General features: G+C 40.7%; 1 protein-coding gene across 4 annotated transcripts in view; it reads right to left on the minus strand.

Annotated features, from left to right (window-relative positions):
* The window catches only part of CANX (calnexin), a 34,152-nt gene extending 8,162 nt beyond the window's left edge, over positions 1 to 25,990 (minus strand). Inside the window, exons 1-11 of one of the 4 annotated variants that reach the window (XM_042982061.1) lie at positions 25,824 to 25,990; positions 19,876 to 20,008; positions 9,389 to 9,562; positions 9,060 to 9,133; positions 8,120 to 8,178; positions 7,528 to 7,669; positions 6,898 to 6,979; positions 5,126 to 5,318; positions 3,556 to 3,745; positions 1,202 to 1,315; positions 43 to 199 (exon numbers count right to left, since the gene is read on the minus strand). In XM_042982061.1, coding sequence (XP_042837995.1) covers positions 43 to 199; positions 1,202 to 1,315; positions 3,556 to 3,745; positions 5,126 to 5,318; positions 6,898 to 6,979; positions 7,528 to 7,669; positions 8,120 to 8,178; positions 9,060 to 9,133; positions 9,389 to 9,559 — 1,182 coding nt within the window. In that variant the 5' untranslated portion in view covers positions 9,560 to 9,562; positions 19,876 to 20,008; positions 25,824 to 25,990. Of the gene's footprint in view, positions 1 to 42; positions 200 to 1,201; positions 1,316 to 3,555; positions 3,746 to 5,125; positions 5,319 to 6,897; positions 6,980 to 7,527; positions 7,670 to 8,119; positions 8,179 to 9,059; positions 9,134 to 9,388; positions 9,563 to 12,220; positions 12,240 to 14,644; positions 14,738 to 19,875; positions 20,009 to 25,823 lie in introns of those variants that run through there. The other 3 variants (XM_042982064.1, XM_042982069.1, XM_042982079.1) reach the window with 3 other exon arrangements.
* Between the last annotated feature and the right edge of the window lie 1,727 nt (positions 25,991 to 27,717).

Below are 27,717 nucleotides of genomic sequence, written 5' to 3' on the forward strand. Positions count from 1 at the left end.
AAACAGATCAGTGAGGCAACTCAACCATCAAGAGGCACAAACCTGGTAGTTAGGATTGTCAATCATGGGAGGCTTCCATTTGCCTTTATAATTAGGGTTGTCAATCATAGGTCGCTGCCAGAGACCACACCCAGGGGCTGACTCACACTTAGGGTTGGCAATCTGAGGAGCCTCCCATTCTCCATCCATATCTTCATCCCTGTGGAGAGACAAATTACAAATGGATCCTGTGATGCAGGACTGATGGCCACGCCAGGGTTCCCCTGAAATCCTGCAGAAATTCTTTCACGGTGTCATACTATGATGACACTGGAGTACCATCTTGTTTCTGCATTTCCAGTAACATGACAGTCACGTTAAAAAAGACAAACAGGGGCGCCTGGGTGGCGCAGTCGGTTAAGCGTCCGACTTCAGCCAGGTCACGATCTCGCGATCCGTGAGTTCGAGCCCCGCATCAGGCTCTGTGCTGATGGCTCAGAGCCTGGAGCCGGTTTCCGATTCTGTGTCTCCCTCTCTCTCTGCCCCTCCCCTGTTCATGCTCTGTCTCTCTCTGTCCCAAAAATAAATAAAAAACGTTGAAAAAAAAAAAAAAAGTTAAAAAAAAAAAAAAGACAAACATGGGGGTGCCTGAGTGGCTCAGTCGGTTAAGTGTCCGACTTTGGCTCAGGTCATGATCTCACGGTTCTTGAGTTCAAGTTCCGCATCAGGCTCTGGGCTGACAGCTCAGAGCCTGGAGCCTGCTTCAGATTCTGTGTCTCCCTCTGTCTGCCCCTCCATTGCTTGCACTCTGTCGCATTGTCTCAAAAATAAATAAACATTAAAAAAAAAAAGACAAATATGAGGATGCCTGGGTGGCTCAGTCAGTTAAGTGTCCAACTTCGGCTCAGGTCATGATCTCTCAGTTCATGAGTTTGAGCCCTGTGTCGGGTTCTGTGCTAACAGCTCAGACTGGAGCTTGCTTCAGGTTCTGTGTCTCCCTCTCTCTGTCCCTCCCCTACTCACACTGTCTCTCTCTCTCTCTCTCTTAAAAAAAAAAAAAAAAAAAAAAAAAAAAAAAAAAAAAAAAAAAAAAAAAAAAAGGCAAACACAAAATTAAATTTGTTGAGCTGTACACTTAAGTTAGACACTTGGCTATATTTAATTATTAATTTTTACTTCAGTAAAAAAGCAAGTAATTTAAAAAATTAACTGAAGCTCTTACCAATCCTCCGGCTTCTCTGCATCTGGATCAGGTACATATTCGGGCTCATCATCTAACCAGCCTTCAGGTTTTGTAGCTTCTTCATCTGCAATCTTAGCAGGGGCATCTTCATCCCTTGAACACAAAGGAAAAGGCTAGTTATGACAGCACTGACCAGGGAATCATAATATGATCCTACTTGTGAATCTGAAACAGGGCAATCTAAAATACTGAAGTCTTGCTTAACCTCAAAATTTTAAATAATTCCTTCTAGACAATATCTGTAACTTATTCATCTGATAATGGTCTAGTATTCAAAATACAGAGAGAGCTCTTACAACTCAGTAATAAAAAGACAACCCAATTTAAACAATGGCAAAGGATGTAAACAGACATTTCTCCAAAGATACACAATTGGCCAATAAGCACATGAAAAGATAATTTAACATCGTTAGCCATCAGAGAAATTCAAATCAAAAGCATAATAAAATATCACTTCACATCCACTAGGTTGGCTGTGAGAAAAATGATGGATAAAAACAAGTGTTGGCAAGGACGTGGAGACACCAGAACTCCCATACGTCACTGGTAGGAAAGTAAATTAGTACACCCACTTTGGAAAAGTTCGGCCGTTTCTCAAAAAGTTAAACGCATAGTCATCATATGACCCAGCGATTCCACTCCAAGAGAAATGAAAACGTGGAACCACCCAAAAACCTGTATATGACTGTTCATAGCAACATTATTCATAACCATTTCCAAAAAACGGAAACAAGCTAAACATCAGTCAACTAAAGAACGGATGAATAAAGTGTGTCGTTATCCACACAATGGAGTATTCATCAGACAGAACAAGGAACAAAGTACTGACACGTGCTTCAACATGGATGAACCTTGAAAACATTATGATGAAAACATTATGAAAAAAGCCAGACACAAAGGGTCGCATATTGTATATAGTATGCTATGTCCAGAATAGGTTAATCCAGAGACAGAAAGTAGATTAGTCATTGCCAAGGGGCTGGTGGAAGGAAGAAACAGGAAGTAACTGCTTAATGGGTATGGGTTTCTTTTTGGATGATACAAATGTTCTGGAATTAGACCGTGGTGGCAGTGGTTGCACAATACTGTGAATATACTAAATTGCTGAATTGTACAAATTAAGAGGATGGATTTTAGTATGTGAATTATAATTCAATTACTCTGAAAATAAAAGTTCATCAAGAAGAACCTAATTTCAAAGTTTTATGCGGTTACTGTATAACAGTGCCACTTCAGCTGATAAAACAAAGACATCTTCTATCCTTGGTCACAATTACGGCTTCTTTTTTGAATAATGCTTATTTTAAATGAATGGCATGAGAACTTGTATAATATTCAGCTGGCCCTTTTAATTAAGCCAAACATTCACACTCCCACCCCTAAAATAAAACAGCTAGGTAGGCGGAGTCCAGACCTAATGTTCACGAATATACAAACTTAGCATTTACACTAGCACAGCATAAAAGTTCAGGTACCCATACTTTAAGGGAGGAAAAACATGAGCTAGAATTTAACTCCTCTTTGTTCACTTCCTGACGTTTCTGAAAGTCACTGTATCCGAGTTCAAACATGGCCACACACAAGAGTCTAACCCTGCCTGTTTTCACTCTCCATTACTCTCCCGTTTTACACTGCATGAAAAGCTCCACACTATATACTCCAGTTCGCTCACACGTGTCAAGCTCACTCCTGCTCCCCCACTACTACACACGCTGTTCTTCCTCAACTGGGAATATCATTTCTGATCATCACCACTGGGTTGATGCCTACCCCACTTTCAAGTCTCAGTTTGACCTGCCCTGCTTCAAGAAGCCACCCCTGGATCAGGTAGACCCGGTGCTCTGGTCACCTGCTGACACCTACTGCTAGATCACTTGCCACCTGCAGGCCGACTTCACCTGCCTGTCTCATGGCTGAAACTGGAGCTTTGTGGGCAGCTAGTATCCCCACGGTTTTGTTCCACTGCCCAAAGCAGAGCAGACATGTCTTGAGTGAGATTTAAATGGGAAAAGGTTATTTTTCAAGTTAAAATTTAACATTTCAAGACTTTTAGATGTGAATTAATAGAAGTGCTGGAAAGGCCAGGCCAGAAGAGGTTCTGCTATAAACCAACCATGTTACCACAAACTCTTTCATCAATTTCAGCATTTTGTGGCTTATGAAATGGTGTCAGGCAATCCAGACGATCACTATGGCCCCATTGCAGCTACAGTGGTCTACGTTTCTCCTACCATTTAGACAGCATCACAGATTATTGAAATTATGAGATCTTAGCCAACATTCGGTTGTTTAGGCCACGTGGAATGTATGAAATGCTGCACTCCAAGACTCACCAGTCATCCGGTTTGACAGCATCAGGATCTGGTATTTTTGGTCTTTCATCCCAGTCCTCAGGCTTCTGGTCATCTGGGTCCTCAATTTCACGTGAAGGATTTACAGAAGGAGTCATGTCATTTAGCAAATTTCCACTATTCACAACAGATTGGTCCACTAGTATTTCAAAACTATTATCTGGATTCAGGACTGAAAAAATTAAATGCAATTTTAAAAAGTTAATTAACCACTCATTCCCCAAGCTCTCTTTACACAACAGAAGATCATATTTCTAACAGAAAACAGAAGCACAGAGTAATGACCTCAGGGCATTAGAGTCAGAACATGGTCTTGAAACTTTAAGCAAATTAACCCACTCTTCCTTAACTATAATTCATAAACACTAGTTCCTCAGGATTTTAAAATTAAAACATAATGATACATAAAATTTAAAACACCAAAAGACTTCAATTATGGACATTAAAAACAGCAAAACACCAAAGGTATATAAACTGATGCAATGATGATCCGATACAAATGGTTACACACCAGTCAACAGGCAAATAAGTTTATTTATTATAACCATCCCCCCAAGTGGAAAAAGCCCTCTTCCTCATTTTTTGAATTGGTACTACCGCCATCTATGTTACTAAAATTTCGAAGTACACAAGTTTTTTATTTTATGCATTGAACCACATGTCCACTTATGGTTGTACTTTTGGAGCCCAGTAGAATTTTAAATCCATAAAGGTATCTCAAATGAGACTTCCTCTAAAGCCCAGATCCTATACCTAAATGTCTCCCAGGCAGCACATCCAGAATACTATGGAAATCAAGCAGCAACCACTCCACTGTCCTCAGTAATGACCAAGACCAGCAATGTCAGCAGTAGTATGTACTCACGGAGAGCTGCTGCTGCTTTTGTGAAGTTAAGAGAGCAAGTGAAATATAGTACCTTCAATTTTTAATAAAAAAATGACACGTTTATACACATACAGCCAAACATATGTTACAATATTGATATTTCAAATAATTTTAAACATCTTTTGTTTTGCTTATTTCCAGCTTTTGAATTCCACACTGAGGATGTATTACTTTTGTTACAAATAAAAAAGTTACTATATTCTTTAAGAAAAGAGGCATGTCTATATACGCTCAAACCATCAGGAAAAACTTCATTAAAACAAAAGATGCAGTCCAAACGATTAAATTCAACTGTCTAGGTGTTGTAGCATCCAAAGTTCAACTGACAGAGAATTTGAAAAAAAAAGTACATATATTTCTACTGTGTCCTATCATTTAACATGTTATCAACAAGAAAATAATGACAAGAAAACGAGGGGAATCAGCAAAGCTCTTTATGGAACACAAAAGATCACTCTGAAAATGTCTCAAACCACACTTCTCAATTCAACCTATGGGAGGAGAAACCTTTTTTTTTAGTGATGAGAGATTAAGTTCTTTACACCACTACGATACTAAGTCAACAGAAACTCTTACTTGCAGGCTTGGGTCTCCTCCAGGTGTACAACCTTTAAATTAAAAAGATGATAAATGCTATCACACCCCCAAATTAATGCATATTCTTACTTAATGTATAAAGATGTGTTTTCTTATCAGTAAAATAGGTCTTTAGATCTGCATCTGGCCTCTTAGCGTGCTTTTCTTCATATACACCCGTTTTGGGGTTTTTGTGGCGGAAGATGAAGTGCAATTTATAGTCTTCTCCACATTTATCTGGACCAAACATAATCGTATAAGGGGTCTTGTCGTGGAACTGATCCTTCAGAAACAAAAATGAATTATTTTAAGTGACTCAGTCAAAGTGTTCAAAAGCAAACTTTCAAAGTGTGATATTTCCTCTAATAAAATCCCAGTAAGTTTTTGTCACCTTAAAGAAAAAACATTCATTTATGAGGCTTATATAGCTACCAAAGAAAAAGAAACTTTACATGAGAATATATGAAACTGCTTTAAAAAACAAAACAAAACAGTAGGGGCACCTGGGTGGCTCAGTTGGTTAAGCGTCCAACTTCAGCTCAGGTCATAATCTCACAGTTCGTGAGTTCGAGCCCCACATCGGGCTCTGTGCTGACCGCTTGGAGCCTGGAGCCTGCACTTCAGATTCTGTGTCTTCCTCTCTCTCTCTGCCCCTCCCCTGCTCGCACTCTGTGTGTCTCTATCTTAAAAATAAGCATTTTTTTAAAAGTTAAAAAAAAAAAAGTCAAACTGGTGCAGTCACTCTGGAAAACAGTATGGAGGTTCCACAAAAAATTAAAAATACAACTACTCTACGACCCAGCAATTGCACAACTAGGTATTTATCCAAAGGATATAGGTGTGCTGTTTCGAAGGGGCACATGCACCCCAATGTTTACAGCAGTACTATCGACAACAGCTAAAGTTTGGAAAGAGCCCAAATGTCCACTGACAGATGAATGGATAAAGAAGATGTGGTATATATATACAATGGAGTATTACTCGGCAATCAAAAAGAATGAAATCTTGCCATTTGCAACTACATAGATGGAACTGGACAGTATTATGCTAAGTGAAATTAGTCAGAGGAAGACAAAAACCATATGACTTCACTCATATGAGGACTTTAAGAGACAAAACAGATGAACATAAGGGAAGGGAAACAAAAATAATATAAAAACAGGGAGGGCAACAAAACATAAGAGACTCTTGAATATAGAGAACAAACAGAGGGTTGCTGGAGGGTTTGGGGTGGGGGGGCTAAATGGGTAAAGGGCATTAAGGAATCTACTCCTGAAATCACTGTTGCACTATACGCTAACTAACTTGGATGTAAATTTAAAAAATAAATAAATTATTTTTAAAAAGTAATGCATATACGTATAGCTAGTTACTGCTTCTTTCATAAAACAAAGAAATAAGTTTGCCAAAACTAAAAATTACCTAGAACAGAAATCAGGATAAGATAGAATGGCTTTGAAATTCACATTTCAAATAAAAAGCAAAGAAGTGTCAAAGTCATTATTCCCAATCCTCTAAATATTTCAAAAGCAGGAGAGGAGGTCTTTATTTACACAAGTGTAAACAAAACTTTCCTTTTCTCTAAAATCCTTAAAAGATAACTGTGTGGGTGTCTGGGTGGCTCAGTTGGTTGAGAATCCAACTTCAGCTCAGGTCATGATCTACCAGTTTGTGAGTTCGAGCCCCATGTCAGGCTTTGTGCTGACAGCTCAGAGCCTGAAGCCTGCTTCAGAGTCTGTGTCTCCCTCTCTCTCTGCCCTTTCCCCACTCATGCTTTGTCTCTCCCTCAAAGATAAACATTAAAAAAAAAAAAAAAAAAAGATAACGGTGGGTGGTCCCATAAGGAAACAGGAAGTACCTACCAGGTTGAGTTCTGGGGTTTTGGAAAGCAGTTTCACATAGGCACCACCACATTCTATTCCATTTTGGAAATTAACCTCATACCTAATTTCAAAGAGAAAAGCAGAAAACCATAAGCCATTTTGAAAGATCACATTTCTTAATGTACTTCCCCTTTCCCCCAGTCTTGGTCACATATTTTATCACAGGTCATGCGTTTATCCTTAAGAAAAATTCCATCTTCTATTGCTTTTGAAGATTTTTTTTTTTAAGTAAGCTCTATGCCCAGCATGGGGCTTGAACTCACCACCCCGAGATTAAGAGTCACACCCTCTACCAACTGAGCGCCTCATCTTCTTTTGTTTTTGAATGACTACTCAATACCCCCCACCAAAAATAAGTAAAATAAAACAAAACCTTAATGCAGATTCCCACTGAACACTTTTTACAAAACCCAGAAGTTCATTTGATATTAGGGGTAAAATAATCTGTTTCAAAGAATTTATTCAGCAGGAAAAAAATACTGGATTATAGGATGTTTAATACACCCCAAACCAGCTACTAGAACATACAATTATTCTCATAATTCTTTAAAATACAGTAATAATGTTCTGAGATCTAGGAAGTTTCTATCAAGCAAATGTTTCACTCACTGAACAATGAGAGGCTTGGTATCAAACAGGAAGGGCTTGTTCAGTTTCGCGGAGATGGCATGATGCTTGGCCCGAGACATCAATACAAGTCCTTTATCACCTGGAAGCTTTGTTTCCTTCATTTCATCTACCTCCCACTTTCCTGCAAGACATCAGAAAAAACTCCAGGTATTCCTTAATTATACCTTTGAAGATCTCTTAAATAGTAACAGACAAAACTCCAAGTTGTTTAAGTCTATCATACTGGCAAATTTTTACCATATTCCATTTACCTATGAGAGCTGATCTATTAAACATACACACATTTAACAGGTATTAGGATATGGTTTTTAAAAACCTGTAGCATATTCACTTCATCAACGCCTAGAAAGACCTTCCACTTCCAACTGACAGTACCACAGGTGATAAACTACCTCTCCATTTTATGGTATCAAACAGTCAACAGGTCTAATCCTATGAACACACAGCAAAACTCCCAAGGAGAAAATCTTAAAATGTACACATATTCCTTTCAAACTAGCCTTAAGAGATACTATGGAAACAACACGTGAAGCCTCAATTTGCTCTTACATCTACATCAAATGGAACTCACCATCATATTTGGCAATTTCATCATCAGTGTCCTCTTTCTTGGCTTTGGATAAAATCCACCTATAATTAAGAAGACGAACCCCCAAATTAAGATTTAAAGGACAGCTGGCCTGTGAAAAGAATCAATGGAAATACTAACAAAAGCAAGATCTACCCAGGTCTTCGTAGCCTATTTAACCACTCTACTTTCTTTGACTTTTATTTTTTAAGTTTATTTATTTGTTTAGAGAGAGAGAGAGAGAGAGAGAGAGAGAGAGAGAGAGAACGAACACATGCTCCATGTGCAAACTTAGAAGGACAGAGAGAGAGGGAGACAGAATCCCAAGCAGGGGGGGGATCCTAGCTGGCTCAGTTGGAGAAAGCATGCAACTGTCTGAGCCCCACGTTGGGTGTAGAGATTACTTACTTACAAATAAATAAATTAAAAAAAAAAAAAAAAAAGAATCCCAAGCAGGCTCTGAGCTACTCAACTTGGGGCTCAATCTTAAGAACCATGAAATCATGGCCTAAGCCAAAATCAAGAGTCAGACACTTAACTGACTGAGCCACCCAGGTGCCCCTCTTCAACTTTTAAATCTGCCACACAAATAGTAATACATTGAATTCAACTCACAAACCTGTATATATATATAAAAAAAAAAAAAAAAAAAAAAATACCAAACCCAGGAAACAATTCCACTTTAAGACTTAAGAGAAAAAAAATTTTCAATTCAAAGAACAATACATAGGGTCGAGGGAAAAAGAGAAATGGAAATTAGACCCACATGCTCTAAAAAAATTTTCTAACTGGGCATCTTCTAAATTTTCCTAAAACAGCACAAACACTGGGGACATAAAATAGACATTTCACTACATAAAATGCTATGCAAAAAGGAATCCATTATCACATCTTACTTATGTGAGGTTTGCCTCCAAGATGTTTTCCCCTAAGAGACACTTACCCTGACAGAGTTCCTCTGTCAAAGGAATCAGCAAAATACACTTCCCCTGTTGGAACCGGAGCTTTGTAGGTGACCTATGTTTAATATAAAAATGAGACTCAAGAATTGAAATTTGCAGCACTATTCCCTTCTTAGTAGGATTTGCTTTTAATTATCCCAAATTTTTATAGCAGGCCCTCAATTCAACGTATAAAAAATTTATCATTGGCAAGATATACAAAAGGCTACTATTTTTAACTTAACTTCCCCTTGGAAAAAGGTCCAAATTTACCTTCATCCTTTGATTATCTCAATAGGTAAAACAAATAGATTCAAAGACCACTTCAAACCTTTGGAGATGGAGGAGCACTGGTATCTGGTTTTGATTTTGAGTCTTCTACCTCTTCAATAACATCATCGAGGTCGTCCTCAATATCAATCATATCATCATCATGGCCTTCGTGAGCATGAACAATTGTTCCAAGGACCAGTAACATACAAAGCAACCACTTCCCTTCCATGATCTACATATAAAAAAAGTAAAGTAAGTTAAATGTATCACTTCCTTTTAAAATCTTTGTAAAGAGGGGCACATGGATGGCTCAGTCTGTTATGTGTCCAACTTCAGCTCAGGTCACAATCTCGCGCAGTTCATAGGATGGAGTCCTGCATTGGGCTCTGGGCTGACAGCTCAGAGCCTGGAGCCTGCTTTGGATTCTGTGTCTCCCTCTCGGCCCCTCCCCCACTCGTGCTCTGTCTCTCTCAAAAAATGAATAAACATTAAAAAATAAAAAACTAATTATTTTGTGAAGACCGCTAACCCCTCTCTTATTTAAAATTAAGGCATTCAAGGGGCACCTGGGTGGCTCAGTCGGTTGAATCTCCAACTTCCACTCAAGTCATGATCTCACCTTGAGTTCGAGCCCACATTGGGCTCTGTGCTGACAGCTCCAGGCCTGGAGCCTGCTCTGGATTCTGTCTCCCTCTCTCTCTGCCCCTCCCCCTCTCACGCTTTGTTCTCTCAAAAATGAATAAACACTAAAAAAAAATTTTTTTTTAATTAAAACTTTCAAATCAGAGCCAGAACAACTTAACCATGCTATAGGTAAAGAAAGTGAGCCAGAGAGATCAAGGGATTTTCCTAAAAATCAGTTAAAAGATTCAATTTCAAGAAAATTTCAAAATGAAACTCAAAACGATTGTTCCCATATATAATATCATGTTGGCCACCGACCTAGGGTGTCCAAATGCAATTTCAAACTAGCTTTTTGCATTTATAAAGAGTTTGACAATGGACAAAAATCTCTTTCACGTATTAATTTACAATTTACAATGACATGGTAACAGAAGAGCTAATCAGCCTCACATTAAAAAGTTAATAGAGATATTGTTCCAAGATCTCCAAGTTTAGATAGGGCTTTTAACTAGTGTTTTAAGGCTCACCAACAAAAATACTAAGCCAAGGACCAGCTACTTTTATCTCTTATTTCTTAAACACTTAAATGTATTATATCAGGCTGTCATGGCTGGTAGTGGGTCCTCTTTCTAAGGACCACAGATCTGAAGATATAAAAGCTGAGCCACGTAGATGCACAGCATGATTTAAGAATATATAGTACAGGGTTTTAATTGTGCCAGATGAAAAGAGTTCTAGAGATGGAAGGAGGTGATAATTGCACAAGAATGTGAATATACCTTATGCCACAGAACTGTACACTTAATAATGGTTAAGATTATAAATCTTCAACAGAAATTAATTTTTTAAAAAAGAGAGTAAATCTTATGTGTTTTTAAACCACAATAAAAAACTCAAGGAAAAAACCTGAGCTTAATATTTTTCGTCTCTTGTTTACAATAAAGACTTTTATTTCTCAGGCAAAGTCCAAAAAAAGAAAGAAAGAAAAGAAAGGAAGAAAGAAGAAAAAAAAAAAAAAACTGAAGGAGCTCCTTCACAAACTTCAAATGGCCCCAATACACAACCCTGGCTGCCATTTTGACCAGTTAAGTTCCTAGAAAAAACATAAATCAATGTACTCTCATGTTGAATTTAATGCCAATTCCTTACAAACTCTGTAATCCTTTAGTGTAACTCAACACATAGAACTAAATTTTCATGCATCATTTCCTGGTATTTCTTTTATTTACGCATCTTAGGACTGTGTTCGCAAAATGAAAGAAGGTAAAGTAGACTGGATTCTTAAATGTTTAGCATCTAGACAATGCAGAAAATACAAGTATTAATAAAACCATCCATAACCTTTCCTAGGACTGGATTAGTTTTTAGAAAAAACTCAGTATCAACATTCTGCTACAGTCTCTTATATACTTAAAAAATGCCAGTAATCGTTCATTTAGTCACTGGAAAGACCTTTATTTTATGCAATCAAAATATACAATGGTTTAGCAGTACTGCTTTGATTTACAACTATAAGGGGATTCTGTGAAAGTAAACAGGCTGATTCAACCCTTTTATCTAAATCAATTTTATACAACTCCTAAATTCTCTCTCATACAAACAATGCTATAAAGGGGGATTAGATCCCCAGCAAAAAGCTATAAAACCAAATTAGCCCTAAACACAGCTAAAGCAACAGCTTTATGGCTATAGCTTTTTTCTTTAATTTTTTTTAATGTTTATTTATTTTTGACAGAGACAGAGCATGAGTGGGGGAGGGGCAGAGAGAGAGAGGGAGACACAGAATCTGAAGCAGGCTCCAGGCTCCGAGCTGTCAGCACAGAGCCCGATGCAGGGCTCGAACTCACAGACCGCAAGATCATGACCTGAGCCGAAGTTGGTCGCTCAACCGACTGAGCCACCCAGGTGCCCCTGGCTACAGCTTTTTAAAAGTAAACAAAATGTGGTTAAGACTAGTAGTAATTAAAAGTACAAAACAGGGGTGCTTGGTGGCTCAGTTGCCTAAGCTTCCAACTCTTGATTTTGGCTCAGGTCATGATCTCACGGTTTCATGAGATCAAGCCCCCACACTGACAGCTTGGAGCCTGCTTGAGATTCTCTCTTCCTCTCTCTCTGCCCCTTCCCCTCCCCTCACACTCTAGCATGCTCTCTTAAAAAAGTACAAAACCAATGGATTACTTAGGACTAAGTAAGTACTGGTGCTGGAACACTCTTTTCCAAGGAAAAAAGCTAATTAGGGAGACAGTCTGGTAGGCTAACTACTCACCTTTAAAAAAGGTAGGACTGAATCGCTTCTCGGCCTTTTGGCTAAAATCAAGTGCAAAAAGGTAGGACTGATTTTTATTCCTCAATAATTTTTAATTTGTTGATATATTGTTGCTATGGACTGAACCGCGTTCCCTGGCCACCCCCCCCCCCCCAAATCTGTTGAAGCCCTAACAACGTCCAATGTGACTGTATTTAGAAACAAGACCTTCAAAAATTAAGGTTACTTAAGAGGTCATAGGGTAGGGGCCCTGGTCCAGTGGAATTGGTATTCACAGAAGAGGAAGAGACACAAGAAGCGTTCATGCACAGAGGAAAGTCCACGTGAGGACACAGTGATGGCAGCTCTCTGCAAGCCAATGAGAAAAGTCCTCACCAGAAACCAATCCCAACAACCACCTTGATCTTGAGACTTCCAGCCTCCAGAACAGAGAGAAAATAATTCCCTCCTGTTTAAGCCCTGCCCTTAGTATTCTGTATGGCAGCCCAAGCAGACTACAACAGCTGTCCTCAGGTTTTTAAGTATAATGTAAAGCAGTGTTTCTCAAACTTAAACAGACATCAGCATCACCCAGGGGTGAAACAGATTGCTGGGGTTCATCCCGAGTTTCTGATTCAGTCCACACCTGAATTTTACCTAACTAGTTCCAGACGATGCTGAGGCTGCTGGTTCAGGAATCACACTTTGAGAACCACTGCTTAGGGTTTATGAATAATCCATCTGTGCTTCGTTTTCCAGGATATAAAACATTTTCATATATATTGTTCATGTAAAACCTCCCATAAGGTATTACTCTTTTATTTCACACATTATGAATGAAAACTTAATGAAATTAAAATAGCCTACTTATTACCACAACTAATAAGTGAGACTCAAAGAATTCAAATCCTGTATTTCTATTACACTGGACAAAGTGTCACTACGCAGTTGAAACTGACAGAGTATAATGAACAGAAGACAGGAAGACTAAGGCAGGAAGAGCTAGTAGGGAGTGATCCGGAACAGGGGGGTTCAGGTAGGGTTAGTGAGGACGGAGCGACTGCAGAACAGCTAGTCCCAGATGTGGACCAAGGAGCATGGGGAGAGAAGGCATCTGCGTCACGGAGGCAGAATGGTCCCACTGAAAGGAAAACAGTTTTCAGGTAGCAGAAGGCTACCTGTCCCATCAGGAACAACAAAGAAAATCTCTAGCAAACTTCAGAAAATGCACTTCTCCCCCACTGCCATCTCCTCTACGCTCTGAGTTGCAGAACCTGGTTTTTTAGGTAAGAGAAGTGTGCGGGAACTCATCGGTCACTTTCACATTATCCAGAAGGTCACGAAGCCTATGAGGAATCGGTATGGCCAAACCACAATGCTCACAGCTCTTATGTGCCCTCATGAGCCTCACCCACTGCCAGCTTTACATATACTGCCTTAACACCAGTAATCTGCCAGTACTCCCGAGAAAATGCTGCGGCCAATAAGTCCATTCTAGTTCCCACAATCACTATTAAGCCTCCTTAAATGTTCCAAGTTCTGTCAGAGACTTGTCCATACTCACAAACAATTCAGCAATGTATATGAAGGTGATCTTAATTCTCTGTTTTGTTAATGAAAATCCAACATTACCAAGACAAAAAATTCCCCCATCTTATTTCAGTCCCTCTGCCCACACTCTTTATATCAAATGGAATCCAAAGGTAGCACTGACTGCCTGGGTATTTACATAGGATGTTGGCACTACTATGCTTTCTAGAAGAAAACAGGAGAAAATTTAGGTGATCTGGGGCTGGACAATGAGGTTTTACATACAATATCAAAAGCAAAATACATGAAAGACAAATTGGTAAGCTGGGTTTTACTAAAATTAAAAATGTCAAGGGGCACCTGGGTAGCTCAGTTGGTTAAGCGTCCGACTCCTGATTTCAGCTCAGGTGGTGATCTCATGGTTCATGGGTTCCAGCCCCACATGGGGCTCTTGCTGACAGCACAGAGCCTGCTTGGGATTCTGTCTCCCTCTCTCTCTCTCTGCATCTCCTCAACTCGCACTCAAGCTCTTGCTCTCTCCGAGAACTTCAACTCTGAGACTTAAAGAACTCAAACTCACCAATAAGAAAATAAACCAGCCAGTCAAAAAATGGGCAAGAAATCTGAACAGATACTTCACCAAGTGAAATATTCAGATGGAAAACAAACATACGAAAAGATGCTCAATATAATTTGCCAGTAACTGGAAATTAAAACAAGATACCACCATGCACCTATGAGAATGGCTGAGATAAAAAAAAAAAAATGGCAAGGATGTGAAGCAACAGGAGCTCTCACTCATTGCTAGTGAAAATGCAAAATCATATACCCACTCTGGAAGACAGTGTGGCAATTTCTTACAAAACTAAACATAGTCTTACCATATTTTCAGCAATCATGTTTCTAAGTACTTACCCAAATGATCTGAAAGCTTACAAGTGTCCAAAAACCTGCACACCAATATTTCTAGCAGCTTTATCCATAACCACCCCAAACTTGAAGAATCTAAAATATCCTTCAATAACTCTATGAATAATAAGCAAACTGCAATGCAACATTATTCAGCAATTCAAGGAAATGAGTTATCAAGCCATAAAAAGACATGGATGCATTTTAAACGCACACTGCTAAGTGAAAGAAGCCAGTCTGAAAAGGTGACAGGCTGTATAATTCCAATTAGATGACATTCTGAAAAAAGCAAAACTACAGATACGGTAAAAAAAGATCAGTGGTTACCAGAGGTTTGGGGAAGGCAGTCAGGTTGAACATGTCAGCATCAGGGATAATTTACACAGTGAGACTACTCTGTAGGATGCTATAATTATGCATACATAACACTATGCGTTTGTCAAAACCCATGAACCTTCACAGCACAGAGTGAATCAAAAGTATGAAAATTTTTGAAAAATCATTTAGGAGGTCGAGTGATCCAAGGATAGCACGCAGATGTGACAATGTGTGTTACGCATATATTTAACAGCCTCATCGAAAGGGGTGGAGGGAGACAATGCCGACCTATGTAACTTCAGAAACAAGTGGGGTGTGTAAACTTGACTGTATGAAAACATTTTTCTAGCTGGTGAGTTATTTTCTATGCGTGTACTGGCTAACAATTCTGACACTGCTATATGTGTACACTGGAATTGAACGAGTATTTGGGTGGTGGATGGTGGGAGCCACTTTTCATTGCTGGGTGTGGGAATTTACAGATAAGAAAAAGCCAGAATACTCTATATGGTAATGGAAGAGAGTCGGAGACATCAGCACAAACTCATGTTGTCCTTAATTTACAGAAGATTACACATAGTAGTATTTATAGATATGTGCATTATACCCATTAGTATGCACACATTCCCTCGCTGTGACACTTGCGAGGACCTAGAAGAAACTATACCCCGGTACAATAAATACACCTAATACCAAGATCTTGGGGTTTTTTTAATTTTGTTTTTACATTTATTTATTTTTGAGAGAGAGAGAGAGAGAGAGAGACAGCTCAAGTGGGGGAGGGGCAGAGAGAGGAGACACAGAATCCAAAGCAGGCTCCAGGCTCCAAGCTGTCAGCACAGAGCCCGACGCAGGGCTCGAACTCACAAACCGCGAGATCATGACCTGAGCCGAAGTCGGACGCTTAACCGACTGAGCCACCCAGGCGCCCCTAGATCTTGTTTTTTTTTTTTTTTTAAAGCAGGCTTCATGTCCAGTGTGGAGCCCAACGCAGGGCTTGAACTCATGACCCTGAGATCAAGACCTGAACTGAGATCAGGAGTCAGACATTTAACCAACTGAGCCACCCAGGTGCCAACCAAGATCTTGATTTTTAAAACCACTTCCAAAAAAAGGGGGACCCCCTTGGAGAAATGGCCAACTCTAGGATTGGGGCAGGAAGTACACAAGATAAACCTGGGACATCTTGCAGTGCCAGAAAAAAAATGTTCAAAAAAGAAAACAAAACTAAAATACCCATAATGATGGGAGGGTAAGTCAAAAGAACACAGGAAAGAGTGCCCAATGGCCAAAGCTGGAACAGTATGAGCAAAAAATAAGTGGTACTGGATAATACCCCAAAGTATAAAATAGATGCCCATGGATCTATACTGATACAAATATATGGGTAAATAAACAAATGGGGAAGAAGAGCCTAATTTCTCACTCCTAATGTGTGGGCTGCACATAGTGATGTCCTCCTAAAGAGAACAGTATGGGAAGGGGGAAAGAGAGAGGAACTTTCCACTGGAGAAACCTGGCAAACACTGCCTCACCCAGGTGATCAAAGTCAACATCAACAGTGATAGGTCAGGTTGGTAGCATGTACACTGGATACAATATGATGAAAGAAAGGACTTTAACCTCAATGGTTTTCCTCCCAAATACCCCCAGTCTAGTCATGAGGAAAACAACAAACAAAATCCCAATAGAAGGACATTCCACAAAAAAACTTAACGGTAGTCTTCAAAAACCTCAGGGTCATCAAAAATAAGGAAAGTCTGAAGAAGTATCACAGCCAAGGAAAGCCTAAGGAAACATGAGTAAATGTAATGTATCCTGGAACAGAAAAAGGATAGTGGGTAAAAACAAAGGAAATCTGAATTAATGATGAACTTTAGTTAATATTTATGTATTAATATCGGTTTGTTAATTGTAAATTATAGTAAATATACTCTATTAACAGTAGAAAAAACTGGGTATGCGTCATCTGGGAATTCTCTGTACTATTTTCATTATTTTTCTGTAAATCTAAAGTTGTTCTAAAAATTAGTTTGTATATATATGTGCATACATACGTGTATAAACACATATGTATACACACATACATACACATACACAACCACGTATATATACACATACATATATATAAAAAGATGTTCTACTATTATGCCTCAAATGGTTGATCTCCCTCCTAGGGCTGAAATATACTACAGGAATCTAGTCTAACTCCCCCTTTTTTTAAAAAAAAAATTTTTTTTTTAATGTTTATTTATTTTTGAGACAGAGAGAGACAGAGCATGAACGGGGGAGGGTCAGAGAGAGGGGGAGACACAGAATCCGAAGCAGGCTCCAGGCTCTGAGCTGTCAGCACAGAGCCCGACGTGGGGCTCGAACTCACGGACCGTGAGATCGTGACCTGAGCCGAAGTCGGATGCTTAACCGACTGAGCCACCCAGGCGCCCCTAACTCCCCTTTTTGAGAAGAAACTGAGGGCCAGACATTGACTTGCCACAAATCAGTTATTGGCAGAATCAGATCAGAAGTCAAGGTTCCTGCCTCCCAGTGCAGTGCGCCCTTCCTGGTAATTCTACAAATGCTTTCGTCTTAAAGACATGAAGTGATTTTTCACATAGTTTAACATCCAAGAGGATTTCAGAAGAGGATTTCAGAAGAGGATTTCAGGGGTGTTTTCTCTCTTTTTAGGTCTTCATTTGTCTTTACGCTGACAGAATCCGAAGCAGAGTTCACACTTCTATTATCACTTTGTTTTTCTGTTTCTAAGATTATCCATATGAAATACCTAACAAGCAGCTCAGGAGCAAAGCAATAACACTTTTAGAGAATAGACAGCACACCTCTCCTCAACTTCCCCAAAGTCACAGAGCAAGTGGACCCTGTATTTGGAAGGCTCGACAGTAAAAGTGAATTAAGAATTTACCTTTAAACCGAGAAACATTTTTCTCTAGTAAAGAAACATTGACCATGTTTCCTAAAATTCTCTTCTACTTCACAATTCATGCTAACATACATTAGCTCGAGGGCAAGGCTTCCCACATTCCCACATGTGGTAACAGCAAATTCCTCCCAACCCATACTTTAAGCCATTATATTCTTAGAGCACTTCATTTTCCGGTTTTCTTTCAGGGACCATCTTCTCTCCCTCTCTCTCATAATTTTTATCATTCCAAGGCCTTACCTTAAACTCTACAGCAAAGCCCCTCTGAGCCAGGATGCAAATGCTGGATGAATGTATAACCCATAACTAGGTTACTCAGTGCTACATGAAGCCTCACAGTGGGTCAACTTAAATTCCTATCTTGGTCAAACTACAATCACTACAGGAATGAACCTCCAGGACAGCCAGCAATTAAAAAACCAAAGCACAAATATAAAAATCTTTTAACATCTATGAGTCTACTGAAGTGGACAACTGTCTCAAAAATACTTTTAGGTTACATACAAATATGAGTTTTGTGTGGCTCTGCCATAGGATAATGAAAGCAAAGACCAAGTCAATAAAACCAATACTATGGGGCCAACACCAACACCAAAGCTTGATCTAAAAGTAAAACCTACAACATCTAGGTTCTAGAGAAATCAACAAACTGCAGATCCTTCAAATAATTAGTCAGTTGGGCTTATAACAAAAGCTGGGTGGCAAAGTTCAAAGATTGTTTTCTGGGGGCACTTGGGTGGCTCAGTCAGTTAAGCGTCTGACTTCAGCTCAGGTTATGATCTTGTAGGTCATGAGTTCAAGCCCCACATCGGGCTCTGTGCTGACAGCTAAGGGCCAGGAGTCTGCTTTGGATTCTGTGTCTCCAACTCTGTCTGCCTCTCCCCCACTCACACTCTGTCTCTAGCTCTCAAAAATAAATAAACGTAAAAAAAAGGCTGTTTTCTGGCAGCCACAGGCTTAGACTGGGAATTCTGTATTACAAAGGGGTTAAAGGAAAAAATGCATCTGATACACATTAGAAAACCTGGCTTGTGTCAGACCCTAAAGCATATTTATTGCTGACATTAAACTCCGTGAGTGCTAACTATATATCAAGTATGAAAAGAAGTCAGTAGTCTCTAACCCTCAGGAACTCAATCTACATAATACGGTTGTCCATAAAGTCTGGAAACATAAGGAGCCAGGGAATCAAAAACAAATCCAGAAAAGGGGCGCCTGGGTGGCTCAGTCGGTTAAGCGGCCAACTTCAGGTCATGATCTCACGGTTCGTGGGTTTGAGCCCTGCATCAGGCTCTGTGCTGACAGCTTGGGAGCCTGGAGCCTGCTTCTGATTCTGTGTCTCCCTCTCTATCTCTGCCTCTCCCCTGCTCATACTCTATCTCTCTCTCAAAAATAAATAATAAAGATTAAAAAAAAATTTTTAATCCAGAAACATAAAAATTTTTTATAGATTTAAAGTGACCTTAATGTCATTATATATACTTGCCTGTGTTTTCAGAGTGTGTGAGTATACTGTAGTATTAGTTCTACTAATCAATTTTGGGGGGTTTTGGGGTCAATATCAAAATAAACTCGTAATATTACAGACTTTTATTTATCTAACTTGCAAAGCAGGCACACAGCTTGTTAGCACTGCTTAAGACTCATGCTAGTATTTTTTTTCCATAAAAAACAATGCCAGGGGAGCCTGGAAGGCTCAGTTAAGCGTCTGACTTTGGCTCAGAGGTCATGATCTCACTGTTCGTGAGTTTGAGCCCCGTGTCGGGCTCTGGGCTGACAGCTCGGCTCTCAAAATCTCAGGGACAGGAGTCTTTTAAAAGCACTTAATCTACTCACTTTTAATACTTCAATCTACTCTTTTTAACTTTTAAGAGTGAACACATCTTGAATTCTAGAGATGGAAATTCCCTATTTTTAAGCTGACGAATCAGAAAATTAATTCCTGACATCCAAGGCAATATAGTGTATGTGGTGGTATAACCTGTCAAGTCGGAGAAACCTGGGCTCCAGACTCTCCTGCTCCTCTCTGTGGCCTTGCAGCTGACTGAACTTCCAGGAGTCTTCTTTCCCTATTTTATAGATGTGGGTAATAGTACTACTGGCTGAAAGGCTTGCTGTGAAAACAGAAAAAGATAATACAAAGTCTATCAGAATCCAATACTTTATAGGTATATGCAAATAGTTTGTTCTTTGATACACAGTTAGTACAACCAGAGTGAATACACCTTCAATTCTCATACTAGACCAATAGGTCTAATATGTTTGCTTACTCCTCCAATGTTTTTCAGCAAAGCTGAATAATTTTGCATCGCAAGAAAAACCTGCTTTCCACCAAGTATACTGTAGGATTTCTTCTTTAACTCTTCCTTGCAATGGTGTCTATACAATTTTAGCATTGGTATATAGAAATGTCCATGTTTATCTGTGATTTTCTTTCCTGCCCTGTCATCAATCACTTCTCTTCATGAATTCTCTAAAAGTTAATTGATTTTTGGTTAATTATAATTCTGTTCCCAGCACACATTGTGAAAAAAAACAAACTATACACAACAATGTACATGAAACTTCAACTGAGCACAAAATATCCTATTTAACAGAAACAGACACATGCTGCACTGAATTTTAGCAAATCCGGACAACCACTTGGATCAACTTTAGGAATGGGTAAACACTAAAGGAATATTAAATTTCGGGACTCATGGGTGGCTCAGTCAGTTGAGCATCTGACTTCAGCTCAGGTCATGATCTCGTGGTTCATGGGTTTGAGCCCCAAGTCGGGCTCTGTGCTGCCAACTCAGAGCCTGGAGCCTGCTTCAGATTCTGTGTCTCCCTCGCTCTCTGTCCCTCCCCAACTTGAGTTCTGTCTCTCTCAAAAACAAACTTATATAAAAAGATTTTTTTTTTAATTTCTACCCTGTAATACACGAACTTTTATCCTCAATAAAGACCTATTTAGAAAAAAAATCTTGAAAACAAACGGAGACTTACATTATTTTTTAATTAATTAAATTTACATTTTTATATTTTATCTTTTTAAGTCTATTTTTTTCCTAGGAAAGAGAGTATTGGTCTGGGGCACCAGCTGAGTTGGTAGAGCATGTGACTCTTGACCTCAGGTTCATAAGTTTAAGCCCTATGTGGGGCATAGAAGTTATGTTAAAATATATATATATATATATACATACAAAATATATATATGCATATACACACACACATGGTTTTCTTTTCTTGTGAAGTTTTTGTCTGGTTTTAGTATTAAGGAATACTGGCCTTACTAAATGGGTTAGGAAGTATTCTCTCTTATTTTCCAGAAGAGTTTGTGAAGTTAATTCTTTCCTAAGTTTCTGACAGAATTCACCAATGAAGACACTTGGTTCCAGGCTTTTATTTGTGGGAATCTGTTTCTCAAAAGTTAGGGAAAGTCAACCTTAATTCCTGTAACCCATGAGAAATTAAAAGAAGAACAGAAGAAATCCCCGGGAAGGGATTGTCACTTCATTCAAGTTGAGGAAGTTCTTTATTCTCAGTTTGTTGAGTATTTTTATCATGAAAGGGAGCTGCATCTTGTCTAATGCTTTTTCTGTGTTTACTGAGATGCAGTTTTTGTCCTTCATTAATGTAGTGTGTTACATTCATTACTGTATGTTGAACCAACCTTGCATTCCTGGAATAAATCCCAGTTGGTTATTGGGTAGTGTCCTTTTAATGTTGCTGGATTCCATTTGCTACCATTTTGAGGATTTTTGCATCTATTTTCACAAAAGATGAGGTCTACTGGGGCTCTTGGGTGGCTCAGTAGGTTACACATCTGACTCTTGGATTTCGGATCAGGTCAAGATCTATAGTGTCTATAGATCTACAGATATAGATAGAGCCCATGTCAGGCTGGTGCTGACAGTTGGTGCTGGTATTAGGGTAGTTTGGCCTCACAGAATGAGTGGGAAGTGTTCTCTCTTCTATTTTTGGAAGAGTTTATGGATGACTGGTGTCAATTCTTCCTTACGTATTTGCTAGAACTAACCAGTAAAGCCACTTGGTCCTAGGCTTTTCTTTGTGGGACTCATCTTTTAACCTACTGAGCCACCCAGGCACCCCTGTGGACTCATCTTTTAAAAGAAGATATTTCAACTAATTCCTTTAATCCATGAGAAATTAGAAAGATGAACAGAAGAAATGACCTGGCTAATATTCTTGGTTGTTTAGGGGGGGAAAAAAAAGTAATTTTTAAAAAGGCAGCATATAGGGGCGCCTGGGTGGCTCAGTCAGTTAAACGTCTGACTTCAGCTCAGATCGTGATCTCATGGTTCAGGAGTCTGAGCCCCACGCTGGGCTCTGTCCTGACAGCTCAGAGCCTGGAGCCTGCTTCAAATTCTGTGTCTCCCTCTCTCTCTGCCCCTCCCCTGCTCATGCTCTCTCTCACTCTCTCTCTCAAAAATACTTTTAATTTAAAAAGGCAGTGTATAATAAGAAAGGAGGCAGTCTTTCTTTCATGTAGGTTATCCACTCATCTATTAATACACCCTTTTCAAAATTTAAGTCTTATAGGTCTTAGGTATCTTTGGTTATCTAATTTGATCCTCACAAGAACCCCAGGAGGTTCAATCACCCTCAGTTGACACATGAGAAAAATAAAGCTAAGAGAAGTTACATAAACTGTCCTAAGTCACAGTTAGATATACAGTAATGTTTATGAGGGGGAACTCAGAAGTCACAATTCCTCCTCGACTACCCAATAACTTGGCACACTAAGTCAACTACTAACCTCAGGGCCCCAGTTTCTTCACCTCTTAAATGAGAGCACCACCACCATATACTTCTCAGGATCATTGTATGAACAAAATGCACGTAGAAAGTGCTTATGACAGTGCCTGGTTTACAGTACGTACGCATGACATTAGCAGTGATTTCTACTAGTACTAGGTATTGCCCAGTGAGATCATTTAAGTTTCAATGGTTCTAAAACTCCGAGTTTTAAGGCAAATGAGAAATTTTAAATCTTAGATTGGAAAGGAACCAGTTAAAAGGAACTCAATTCCAGGCAGGCACAGATGAACAATTTTACTAGTACTTTTTATACCTTCTGATTGTATTACACATGCATCCAGTCAAAAAGCAAAAGCACTAAGGTGGGGCAGGGGACCACATAAAATGTGGTCTTTATTTAAAAATAGATCTCATTCAGGGGCGTCTAGGTGGCTCAGTTGGTTAAGCGTCCGACTTCAGCTCAGGTCATCTCACAGTTCATGAGTTCAAGTCCCGCATCAGGCTCTGTGCTGACAGCTCAGAGCCTGGAGCCCGCTTGGGATTCTGTGTCTCCCTCTCTCTCTGCCCCTCCCCCGCTTGTGCGCTCACGCTCTCTCAAAAATAAATAAAAGTTAAAAAAATTTAAAAAATGGGGGCGCCTGAGTGGCTCAGTCGGTTAAGGGGCTGACTTCGGCCCAGGTCATGATCTCGCGGTCTGTGAGTTCGAGCCCCGCGTCGGGCTCTGTGCTGACAGCTCAGAGCCTGGAGCCTGTTTCAGATTCTGTGTCTCCCTCTCTCTGACCCTCCCTCGTTCATGCTTTGTCTCTCTCTGCCTCAAAAATAAATAAACGCTAAAAAAAAAAAAAAATTTTTTTAAATTTAAAAAATGTATACAACTCATTCATTTAAAAATATATATATAGCACCTTGTTTACAGTTTTAAATTTTGTTTTTCATTGACAGGAACATTATTATCCATTTTTCCATAGCACTTTCTTTTTGCTATAAACCAAGTATGTTTAACATGTGAATACTCAAAACACATTGAAGATTCTCTAAATTCTTTAAAAAAAAAATTCTCCAAATAGTTTTCACAGCATACAGTTAAGCTTAATTTAAAAGTACATCTGTTGCAGTTAAAAAAGCATCCAACCAGCACTTTCCTGACAAAGTCCTACAGTAAGCTATACAGGTTACAACTATGTTCAGTGCACTTTTACTTTGCTTCGGAGTCATTATGAGCTGAATTTGCATACTATTCAAAGTAGTTCCTGGTTCCCCATCTCATTTGTCCCTCCCCGTAGCCCCCTAATTGGGGGTGTGGCATCCAGGAGAGTTCCCATTTCCATTTTAAAGATGTGGAAACCAAGCTAGTTACCTAAGCTAGTTACCATGATGGGCCTCGAATTCAAGACTCTGCATTCTGCTTCCAACTGTCACTTTGTCCCTTAGGCTATCTAGCAGGGCAAAGTGAACTCTAATTAAAGGATGCAACAGCACGATTGCCAAAACGGCAGCAACAGCCTCTGCCCAGACGTTTACCTCTCATGGTTCTTGGAAGATAACCTGTTAGTTGAACTGTCTGTCCTGTTAAGATAAGTTAGGTGGAGACGGATGAGAACACCCATTTTCAGATAGGTCAGAAAATCTGTTGTTGTGGGGCACATTCACTCCAACACACAGTTCACTCTGGGCTTCTCATGATCCAGTCACTAGGCTTCTTGGCTTATGTACCCTGGCTGGTGCAAAGGAGAACTCCCACACAGTGCTTTACCTCTGTTCCAAGTCCACTCTAAGTACAATTACAGCAAGTGTACAACATGCCAGTGATTCTATTCAAGACCCTCAAAAAAATTTTTTTTAATGCTGGAAGAGCTAAGATACAGAATGATTTCAAAAATCAATACAATTCTTCCCTTAAAAACAACCAGCAACAAAACCCAAAAAACTCTACTCGTTAAAAAATTAAAATGTTCCATTTCCTAAATTAGAGGTAAAGAGACTTAACCTTGGCTCACCTTAGTCCTCAGTTTAACTTCCCTCAACCACCATTCACTTGTGCCATGCCCTGCAGTTAACTCTCTAGATCCAGTCCCCCCCCCCCCCCATTGCTAAAAATGTAACTTCAGGTACTGGGAAACAGGACTTAACCAATTCAAACAGCAGGATGTCAGTGTAGTGGACCAACAGCATTCCGACTATAATAATTTATTGCAATCATTATTTATCTGGCAGTTAATATAGGGTTATCAATGTGTCTTCTCTGTCTTATTTTACACACATCTCAATTTAACAACTCCATCAGGTACTATTATGCCCATTATTTGGGGAGAACTGGGGCACAAAGGGTAAGTAAATTGCCCAAGTTCACACAGCAGCAAAGGGTCCATAAAAGACTTGAACCAGGGCCTTAACCTTAAGCACTACACCAAAACTGCCCTGCCCTCAACTATAATCCCAAACGTGATCATAAAATTAATGGCATGACCTTGGGCCAGTCATTTCATACCTCTGGGTCTGTTTCCTCCACTATAATACGACCTACCATAATTAAAAGCAGGGGCTTTCCTGCTTTTAATGTCCGGTGAATTTCCGACTGGATTACTCCCCACCCCCAAATAGGTGTGTATGTTAAGACTGAAGTTCTTCAACCATGGCGTGTTCTAGCACATTCTCCATAGTCTTCGGGGTGCTAGGGTTCAGTCTTCGCTTTGCGGCTTTATTTTCCAGTATTGAACCTGTAATGCTAATCCTAAACATTCTCTCTCGTTCTGGTACTACATTTTCCCACTGCTAGGAGTACCGACTAGGCCTGATCCCACCCCAGACCTTTACCGGCTATTCCAACCCACCCCGCGGCTTCCCAGGTAGCCAGGAAAGGCCTTAGAAAGCCCTAGAAGTAAAGCCATAGGAAAAGGTTGGCTACCCAGAGGTCAAGGGAGGCTTCAGGGCACCTGCCACGCCTCCCGACCCCGGCAGCGCGGCCTCGGCCTGGCTCCCCAAACCAAACGGCCCCGGTTAGGGCCTCGTCCCTCACGACTAGCGCGTCTGCCGAGGCCTGGGCCCTAGAAACCCAGCCCGACCCCCGTGGCCCCGGCCACGCCCGGCCCTTCGGCGCCGCACCGCGCACCCGGGCCCCCCGGGGTCCTCATAGGCCGGAGGACACGCGCAGGCCTCCTGTCTCACCTCGAGTTTTACGGGGACCGCCGGCGGCGCCCGCGCCTCCACCCGCCCGCACACCTGGCCCCGCGCTGCAGTGGAGACAGCGGCAGAGACGGCCCGACCGTCACGTGCCGCAGAACCAAGAGGCCTCGGCTACCGCTGCTGCCGCGCGAGCGAGCCCCACCGCGCAAAGCCCGGCCCTGCGTCCGCCCCTCGCTCCTGAGTAGCTACGGACGGCACCAAGTCCCGCCCCCCCGCGCAAGCTCCAGGGTTCGGTTGGTCGGTGCGGCCATCGCTCTAGGCACCTTCCCATACGCCCCCTAGGGCTATTCTTCGTGGAGTGTGGGGATTGGCTAGGAGTGAGGCAGGAAGTGGCTGTTGGTTGGGTAGGAGAGAAGGGGGAGGAACAGCAGCGGAATAGGGAACCTCGGGCGCGCGCACCCTGGGGCGGGGATGGTCTGGCACGCGTTCCCGCGCCCGGTTGTCCTGGTGCCTTAGTGGGCCAGTTGCCCGATGTTTCATTCCCATGTCTTTGGCTTCTTCCCCGCTGGTGCCTGGACCTAGAACCCAGGATGGGCATCCCGTTCACTTTGCTTAGGGGGCAAATGACAGCCGGCAGAAGGAGTGGGAGATCGGCTGAGCCTTTGGGAAGGCTAGTTCCCAGAGCCAGCATGTGCGGGGATCAGATGGAACCCCTCACCGGCTTCTTTGGCCCGGCCTGAAGTTGACTGCACAGCTCTGGGTAACCAGGCACCACCGTTCCTGCAGAGTCATCTCTCTGGGCGCAGCAGCCTGCGGCCGCCTCCTTACCCAACACACAGTCCAGAATACTATAATCCAAGGTTATTTCCACTTTCAGTTTGTGATGTTTCCTTAAATAAGATTAAACATAAGGGCACAGAGACTGACGGCAGGATTGAGAGAAAAGGATAGTGCAATGGAAAGATTTCAGACACACCACAATTTTTATAACCCACTTTAATATGTTGAAGAAATGGAAATGGCCAATGGCTTTTCTAGACCTTTTTGGGTCCTGGTCTCTGACTTCCATTTGTTTGGATACCCAAAGGCTGAATCTTAGGATGGAAAAAAATTGGAATCAGTAGATGTATCACCTATCCCAAGAACCAGCATTATTTCCTCTTGCCACTTTTAAGGAGAAGAGAAGGGTCAGAGTTTGGTGTTTGCATAAACTTAATATTCTCCAATTCTTCACCCCCCCAAATCTATGTAAGAGAATTTTATAATATAAATTATAATTTGTGCTCTGTCTCTCTCTCAAAAATAAATAAACACTAAAAATTTTTTTCAAAAAAAGGAGTGTGCAGGGAGATGGTTTAGGTTTTAGATCTGGATTTTAGATTTAGTATGATTCCAGGGAGATCTGAAAGACTATGAGGCCAGTTGGGAAACCAATTTTTGCGGTTGATTTAAGAGCAGGATTAGGGAATGGCAGGGTGTGTAGAAACACAAGCATTGAATGTTTGTTTGTTTTAATGTTTATTTATTTATTTTGAGAGAGAGAGAGAGAGAGAGAGAGAGAGAGAGAGAGAGAATCCCAAGCAGGCTCCACGCTTGGGAGACTGACACAGGGCTTGAGCTCAGGAGCTGTGAGATCAGGACCCAAAAATCAAGATTCAGACGCTTAACGCTCTGAGCCACCCAGGCACCCCAAGCATTTAATGTTAATGCTGAAAAATGGCCCAGTGGACTCAGGAGGCTAGGGAAAGAGAAGAATCAAAGCTAACGCTGAAAGTCTGAGCTTGGGTGACTGGAGGTGAACTGTAAAGGCCCTCAGAAGAGGGAATTCAAGCTTGGCTGAGCCTGAGGATCCTGTCTGGGCCCAAGACAGAGCGGGACAGGAGATCCTGCTAAGAGTCCTGATGTGGATTTTTTTTTTTTTTTTTTTTTTTTTTTT

The sequence above is a fragment of the Panthera tigris genome, chromosome A1 (assembly GCF_018350195.1).
Source record: "Panthera tigris isolate Pti1 chromosome A1, P.tigris_Pti1_mat1.1, whole genome shotgun sequence".
NCBI classification, from domain to species: domain Eukaryota; kingdom Metazoa; phylum Chordata; class Mammalia; order Carnivora; family Felidae; genus Panthera; species Panthera tigris.